Below are 8858 nucleotides of genomic sequence, written 5' to 3' on the forward strand. Positions count from 1 at the left end.
ACCTCCAGCCAAATAAAAGCATAAAGATTAGCAATCAGAAAAATCTACATTGACAGCAGCATGTAGCCTGCCAATTTGATTGATGCATGTGGCTGCAGAAGCAAGTGCTGTGATTCTACAAAAGCTAAAACCTGAAAATATCAAGGATAATCAAGTCAAGCATCATCTACAAGCCCCAAGCTGAACTTCCACTTATATTTTCAAATCTTCCAGCCTGCTCCAAAATTTGCTTGCTCTTTGAATTATGGAACTTAAGGAAACTAAATGTAGTATTTCCTCAAATCAATAAAGGCAGAAGTATTTGACAGCCTGTACCCTAATACCCAGATATCCAAATAGAAAATAGCAATAGCACAGTAGAATCACTGGACTGAAAATAAAGCAGCCTTATGTAAGCAAGCTTTAAATTCAGTATATCATGCAGTTTCAATCACTAATACTTTTTTTTCCTCTCCTTGAAAGACTTCACAGTCACTTAAGAACTTCCTTAAGTTCTTCTCACAATAGGCTCTGCATTTTGTCTTCTTGTTGTTTGTAAGATCTGCTTGCTATCCTTAGAATATCACCATCCCAGTTAGGGGAATATGGAGAAATGTGGTTACCTGGTCAGAGACCAGACCACAGTACAACGATACAGCTCCTGTATAAAAAGGCAGAAGTGATGAGTTTGCTCTAGTCCCTTTGCAATATTGCATTAAGTGGTACCCCACTCACTGCTCTAAGCATGAGAGGACCATTCACAGTGTACTGCACACTCAGAACAAATGGATAAACGAATTGAAGGAGCCTTCAGTTAGAAGTAGCTTAAAGGGAATTGTCATGTGCATTCCTAGAGATAATTGAATAAATATGTCTTAGGAGCATGGATGGAACTTCATTACTCCTTCTGTTCTGCTTTGTTCTTGCTCTGAAACTATACAGCCTACTCACTGTATCAATTAGATGAGTGACTAAACCAGGAGGTGAAAAAGAAGTGCAGTAATTATAGTGTGGACCACTGACTCTCTCTGGAAGTGAATGTGTGGAGAGGGTTTCAGACACAGCCTGTTTGCCTTTATCCTCTCCAGGAACAATACCTTTGCCAACCACCACTAGCCCAGTGAAGGCCTGCACCTTTTCCCAGGGCATCCAGCTCCTGAAATCAGTATGCAGATCACTGATCCAACCACTCAGACAGCAATTTTCTTTCTGCAGTCTAACCTGTAAAGTAAATTTCAGCACATCTGCAGTAGTGTCCATCTGCTACATTAGTCCTGGTCTCATTTTTCCCTAAGACAGAATGTACATCAAAACCACTGAAAATTCTCTGCCACCAAACACATGCAATACAACTGTATGCCAAATTCGACAGCCAGATGCCCAAATCTGTTGGTTAAGAGCTTCTCCACACAAAGGAACAGTTGTAAGAAAAGCAAGGAATGAAATTATTTGTAAGTCATGCTGGGTCACTTGTAAAAGATTCATTTATAAGTCTCACTGCCCTTAAAATACGTATGAGGAGGGAAGAGGACAATTTAGGAGGCCTGACAAAATGTGACTGGTCAGATATTAAAGCTTATGTAGTCTCTTCATTTCAGACTACCTAGAAGAGACAGCTTAGGCATAGATGGAATCCAGTCTTCCCTTTGACAGTGGTAGGACACTTTTCTGAAAACAGGCAGGTGAACAAGATTCTTCATTTACTGTTTATCAAAACTATTCCTTGACTATTGGCAGGCATTGCCTAGGAATTGTTTTCTTACAGAGAAACAGGTCTTTGAGAAGAAAATGAATCAAACCTCTAGTGATTTAACACTTGCAACACTTATGGAATAATCAAAAAAACCAACAACACAAAAATAAGCACTAGAAATGAATAGTTTCCTTCATTACAACACAGGTCATCTGAAATCAAGTCTTCTGCCTTCAACTGATGCACTTTGTTCCAGCCTAACCTTTTCTTTTAGCTGTAGTGTCTTTAAAACCTAACTGTAAGAGATACCCCAGAATCTGTTCCTAGAAAGTTTCCCCCACTTAGTCAGGGCATGTGCACTAAAGAGTTAGTAAGGCCTCCACTTAGCATCTCCCACTACATTCATGTTCCTTGGAAAGGATTATCACTGTGATACAATAACAAACAACCACAACTGACCGTTTTCCTTGTAGAAAATGCTCTTTACTGACAGTAACAGTTCAAGAAGGCATTTCATGGTGAGGTCAGGGTTTCCAAAGAGCTATCCAAGATCTTAGGCTGATTGTTTTTGTTAAACTGTTCTGTATTAGTGAGCTTTGGCTCAGTGTAATGAACGTTAAACCATCTAAATATTAAAACACACTTGGTGTTATTACAGTTCCTCTCCTGGGAACTGAGTTACAGATAAGGAATGAAGCCAGTAGCTCCTGAACAGGGGTATATATCCCCACAAAACGGTGTGTGCCTCGATGACAAGCAAGAAGCTGCTATTGCAAATCACACTGCTCTCATGACGACTAGCTGCTGCTGTTTTGTAGTACCAGCAATACTAATGGTGATGATGGGAAGTTTAAGAAGAAAGTTTGTAGCTTACAATCTGTTGGCCTGTGTATGTAGGGGAAGGAGATACAGGCCCTCTGCAATTTACTGTGTATTGAAAAAGCGTGGACACTGATGGGTGCAAGATGCACACAGACTCCTGTGTTGGAAGACACCTCTCAGCCTTTAGAGGATTCAAGAAAGCCACCAGATTCTCTTTCCTGTACATACAAGTGTGGGATTGCAGTATGACTGATACACTGTTAAATGCCTATCATAAGTTACTGTTAAGGACAGTTCTGCATGGCCTGAAAGATCAGAGGCAGAAACAGCAGCAGCACATAGTGTTGCACGCAAGGGAATGCAGAGATAGTTCCAAGGACTACATCATACAAGGCAACATTGCATTTCTGCTCTTCTAAGCATTTGTGGACAACTCAGTCCCTTGGTACACTTCCTAATGGATTCAGAGGCATGACTTGGCTTCAAATAAAAGTAGATAAGTAGGAAGTCATGCTGAACATACAGACACCCACTTCCAGTTACTTCTTAGAGTGGCTTCTTTTCTCATCAACACACTCCAAAACCTTACTTGCTTAAAGCCTTACAGTACTGTCTTCGGTGGGAGAATACTCTCAAAGGCAGGACTGTAAAAGACAATTTGTGTCAAACACACTGTAAAGCTTCAATATGCTAATCCAGCCTCAAGATCTACTCACTTTAGACTGCGGCAAATGTTTCTTCCAAGCCCATTCCAGGGAATAAAGCTGTAGATGTTTGGTATTGGGTATAGTCTCACTCTAGCCAAACCAGACCCTGTCATGCAAAGTGGACTTGATTAAAATGAAAGATATTAGAATGCCATCTGGCCAGACTAAGTTGCTTGTGCTGCATTAAAGTGCATTCCAAAAAAATAAATAATTAATTTCTAAATCCACGTTGCTTGCACAAGGTAGCTGAATGGACACAGACCCAAAGTCTAGGCAGAAAATAACAGTATAGCAGTCAGGACACTGTTTGGAGAGCAAGGAAGCCTTGGCTGCTTTTAGATCTGTATGATGTTTAGCAGATCACTTTGACTTATTCTTCAATTTCACTTTAAAACTTAATAGTACATGGCCAGTTCTCTATAAAGCAGAGAAGATAAAATCAGGCACTATGTCAAATGACATTGTGATGAAAATCATAAGACAGAATTATCACCTGTTAGCCTTTGCTATTTTTAAAAGCAAATACATCACCCTTGATTTTCTCTTGTTCTTAGAGTTCTCAAATTCTCTGCATCTCCTGACATTATTCTTGGATTGTTATAGCCTATATAAGCTTTTCCAAAACAGGAAAGTAGTCAAGCTTTGTCATTTTATAAAAGACATTTTAATAAAATTGGAGCATGAGTTGAGACCTTTGTGCCTTCTTTGGAGCAGAAAGACTCGAGATCAAGTTGTACAGGCTGCTTTCAAAATCCTGCTCTAGCTCACTGTAACAATGCTAAAAGAAAGGTCAGGAAGCAGTCAACACTGTTTATTGTATCCTCCTCTATGCTCCAGTTCATATTCAGTTCATAAATAACCAAGGAGAGCTGTCTGATCAGATTCCTTTTTTACTGTTATTCTTTTGGTTGAAGACTCGATTAAAGCTGCCTTCTCGCCTTTTATTTTGCCATAAATATAAATGAAAATCAATCACTTCTTTACTAGGTCCCTAAAACAACTAATATCAACTTCTTGGCTTGGATGTGCCCATGTCCTTAACTCCAGCAGAGAGGTTACAGTGTATAGCTGTGGAAAGATGGACAATGACAGACTGGGTTAGAACCATTTTCCATCCAGATGGTTTATGATCCATGGAGTAATTTCTTTTCTCATTCTCAAACAGGAGATGCTTGAGATGCCCTCTAATCTTCTGACATCTGTGACTAGCTGACACTGAAGAACTAACAGAACCTGAAGGGTGTACAGAATACAGAGTTACAGAAATCAACTCTTGAGCTCATATCCCCTAGTGTACGTATTTCCTCTGCCTATGGATGTTACTGCTACCATAGAATCATAGAATGGTAGGGGTTGGAAGGGACCTTTAGAGATCATCCAGTCCAACCCCCCTGCAGAAGCAGGTTCACCTAGATCAGGTCACACAGGAACATGTCCAGGCGGGTCTTGAAGACCTCCAAGGAAGGAGCCTCCACACATCTTTCCTAAGGCCAGGCATTTATAACTAAAGCTTAAGGAAGAAGGGTTTTGACTTCTTGTAAGGAAGTACACAACTATTTTAGCTTCGTCCCTGGTTATTGGAATAAGAAGGAGATAAAGTTGGCATGCAATATTGAATTATTCAGTTATTGAATTTCAGTATGAAATATTGGATCCTGAACAATCCATTGCATTGTATGTCTTTTACCAAGTTTAGAATAACAATGAGAAATGTGTCACATATCTCCCAGTGTTAGCTGTGCAAATATTTTAAGCTAATATGTTTACAGTCTCAGTTTCCTTCTTCATTGCTGTAAGAGATTAACCAGAACATCAACTCAGGCAAGCACTGTAAGAGAAAAACAGCAGAAAATGTGTATGATCCTCACAGACGTTTTTGTTATATATCCTGGAGATAGACCTGATCAACTCATTATATGCTCCAAGAATTTAATATTATTATTAATCATTTTTTGGACTTTAGATCAACTCATGAAGTTAGCAGTTGGGAAAGAGAAGATACTAAAGGCACTGAGGATTTCCAGATCATGGAATAACATATCTACTCAACTTTGAAAAGGTTCTTTTCTTACCTCTACATTCCCTCCCTTCTCCTTTTATTGCCTTTTACATAAGCTTGCATTAGAAAATGAAAGAAATAACATGTTTTATAATTGAGGCCTATGATCCCAATATATAAGCTCTATGTTCACAAGTGAAGTATGCACCTGTACTTGTTTCTTAATGCAGATAAGTCACTGTGTGTATAAATGAAACCTGCCACTCCTTCAGTACACCTGCAAAATAGTATGTAGAAATGAATGCTACTAGAAAATAAGCCTAATTGGGCAAATGTGGCCCACTGTACATTAGGTTTTGTATGTGCCACAGTGATGTTTAGCAGGTTGTCAGTTTTTAACTGCAGTGCATGTACTGGAATTCCTAGGCATTCTGATCCTGGGGTTATGAAGATTTTAAAGAGTTTTCATTCTGAAGCCTCTACATATGGGCCATGCCAATGTTCTTCAGAAATAAAGATAGCTCCTTTATGAGAATTTAACCATAATTAAGGCATAAAGGTTTGCTCTGTGATCAGTCTTGGCTCCTCGTTATTTCCAATTTACTTTCAACTTTACTACAGCAGCCAGCAACAGCAAGCAAGCAGGAATGATGTGTCTTCTCCAAGTTACTGGAGAACAGTTGTTCAGCCTAAAAGATCCCATATTTACATACATTTGAGAGATTGCAAGATTAATGAATGCTGAAAAAACCCTACTATTTTCCCTCAACTTTTACTAGATTGTCTTGGAAATCAAATAGGGCTGCCATCTTCACATGATTCAAATCTGTGTAAACCTGAATTGGGTAGGATGAGATTACTCATTAGCTGTCATTTGAATGATGGCCTACCAGTGAAAACACAGGCACTGGCTGCAACAGGAGGAGTTATTTGAGATTTTGTATCAACTAAAAGTGTACACTGGCTGGAGTCTTTTTATGGTTTGGAGTACTTTGTCACTTGACATCATATGGCACCCTATTATTGGTGGATAAATAAATCTAACTGCTGTATTCTCAGCCTATTAGATGTAGTTTGCAAATAAACTCGTGCTTAAAACTACTTAATAAAAAACATATTAATTTGCTTTTTATTAATACACTTCAGATTGGTTTGTCAATATGTAGTTTATGTTATGGTTCATAATCGGCTGTTTAATGAGACATAATAAATGAAAACAGTGGGGACTGAAATTTCTTCTCCAGATTCTGGGGTTATAACGATAAGAAGCCCCGTAAAACATCTGCAAACGCTTTTGGATTGGTTCAGGGAGCTTGCTGCAGTACTTTTCATACAACATTTCTTAAATTATCCCTGTGTAAAATGTTGTAAAAGTTTATATTTAGGAAAGTCCTAAAAGGGACAGTGCTAAGCTGAAGCAAAGATTAGCTATTTTATTTAACTGGTACAGTGATTGAATCTATTTCTTTTCTTCCCTATAGTTTTGGAAATAACAATCACAAAGCAATCCAACATGTTTTCATCCAGGACTACAAACCAAGACTGACCTTCCAAGGCCTGGACATCTCTGACTTTCATTCTGTGTTCCTGTGCAAAAGATGTCAAAAAACACCACAGAGAACTCAACTAACTCTCACTCAGCTGTTCTAGGTGTGCTCCTAGGAAGCATTTCGCTGACCACCATTGTCATGAATATATTAGTACTATGTGCTGTGAAAACTGAAAAGAAGCTCCAAACAGTCGGCAATTTATACATTGTCAGCCTCTCTATTGCAGATCTTATAGTTGGTGCAGCTGTTATGCCTCTGAATATTGTTTATCTCCTAAATTCTGTGTGGACTCTAGGCTTACCTGCCTGTTTGTTCTGGCTGTCAATGGATTATGTGGCCAGTACTGCATCCATTTTAAATCTTTTCATATTGTGCATTGACCGTTATCGTTCAGTTCAACAACCCCTGAAATATCTCAAGTATAGAACAAAAATGAGAGCATCAATAATGATTTTAGGGGTTTGGCTGCTGTCTTTCCTGTGGGTCATTCCAATCCTAGGATGGCACGTGTTTGCTAATAGTGGGAAAAGGAAAGTAATGGCGAATGTCACATGTGAAACTGAATTCTCTGACGTCACCTGGTTTAAAGTGTTAACAGCCATCGTCAATTTCTACCTGCCCTCCATCATGATGTTATGGTTCTACTATAAAATATTCAGAGCTGTTCGAAAGCACTGTCAACACCGAGAGCTCACCAATGGATCCTATCAGTCCTTCTCAGAAAAAAACTCTGTACATCACAGTAAGATGAAGGATGAGCAAAATATTTGCACCCAAAAGCAAAACTTAGATGAGAAGGCCCCTCCCAAAAATGTGGAGGCAGAGCTTCATTTCAGTGTTTCTGACAAGTCTTCAAAGGGTCTCGCTAGCAAGAGTAATAGGAAAGTCCTTAAATGGAGCTGTTTTCCTGTTACCACTGCCCCAGCTGAGCCAGGCCTGGATAAAGCAGGAAAGAAGTGTGTATCTGTAACAAAAGAGAATGAAGATGAAGAGGAGCAGTGCTCACAAGACAGTGACTTAAGTGATGGGTCAGACAACCATACTTTCACAGAGGTACCTTGTGGAGAGCCCTCCAATTCTAACCCTGAAGGGTCCTGCAGTGCTCGGGAAAAGCCTGAGGGCAGCAATTCCAGAGGACTGGCCTACCTGAGGAAAACCTGGCAAAGTTTGCATACTCATCCCAAAAGGCGTGTTCAAGGACTGCATGGGAACAGGGAGAGGAAAGCAGCTAAGCAGTTAGGGGTCATAATGGCAGCATTTATGCTGTGCTGGATTCCCTATTTCGTGTTATTTATGGTAATAGCTTTACACGGCCATAAACAATTTTCACAGTTACACATGTTCACTATATGGCTTGGCTATGTGAACTCCACCTTGAATCCATTCCTGTATCCTCTCTGTAACCAGAATTTCAAGAAGACATTCAAAAAGATCCTTCACATTCACTGACCCTGATTGTTTTGAGCTAACGAGCAGCTCAAGAGTTCAACCAAACAAGATGTTCCAGTTTCAAAGACAAACACCACATATAAAGAGACAACTTTGGAAATCTGTAACTTATAAACAAGTATTAATAAAAGTGGGAAATGTGCATTTAACAGCTTTACCACATTTGAAGAAGAACAAATCAGAGAAAATTCATATCAGGAATGGGAAAAACTCGGGGGCTATCTCAGAAATGTTACACTGTTGTACGCATTTTACAAGTTGACATTACCTCTTTCAGGTAAAACAAAACCTGGAGATACAAACAGAGATCTTCAGTGATGTGGTTAGTAGGTCAAGAGAGGTTTTCCTCCCCCTCTACTCTGCCCTCATGAGGCCACATCTGGAATATTGTGTCCAGTTCTGGGCCTCTCAGTTCCAGGACAGGGAGCTGCTGGAGAGTTCAGCACAGGGCCACAAAGATGATGAAGGGAGTGGAGCATCTCCCTTCTGGTGAAAGGCTGAGGGAGCTGGGGCACTTTAGCTTGGAGGAGACTTAGAGGTGACCTCATTCATGTTTACAAATACATAATGGGTGTGAAGATGGAGCCAGGCTGTTCTCAGTGAAGGCCAATGACAGGACAAGGGGCAACGGGCACAAGCTAGAAGAGAACAGGTTACAA

At 39.8% G+C, this 8858-nt stretch overlaps 1 protein-coding gene across 1 annotated transcript; it reads left to right on the forward strand.

Moving 5' to 3' along the window:
• Positions 1-6790: 6790 nt before the first annotated feature.
• On the forward strand, positions 6791-8199 carry HRH1 (histamine receptor H1). Its single transcript, XM_010197674.2, has one exon. It carries the CDS (start codon positions 6799-6801, stop codon positions 8197-8199), a length of 1401 nt encoding a protein of 466 aa, XP_010195976.2. The 5' UTR covers positions 6791-6798.
• The last annotated feature ends 659 nt before the right edge of the window (positions 8200-8858 follow it).

Source organism: Colius striatus, chromosome 15, assembly GCF_028858725.1.
Source record: "Colius striatus isolate bColStr4 chromosome 15, bColStr4.1.hap1, whole genome shotgun sequence".
Classification (NCBI taxonomy): domain Eukaryota; kingdom Metazoa; phylum Chordata; class Aves; order Coliiformes; family Coliidae; genus Colius; species Colius striatus.

Bases quoted from the DNA above. Each gene is read 5' to 3' on its own strand.
- HRH1 (XM_010197674.2), top strand. From the start codon at position 6,799: ATGTCAAAAAACACCACAGAGAACTCAACTAACTCTCACTCAGCTGTT.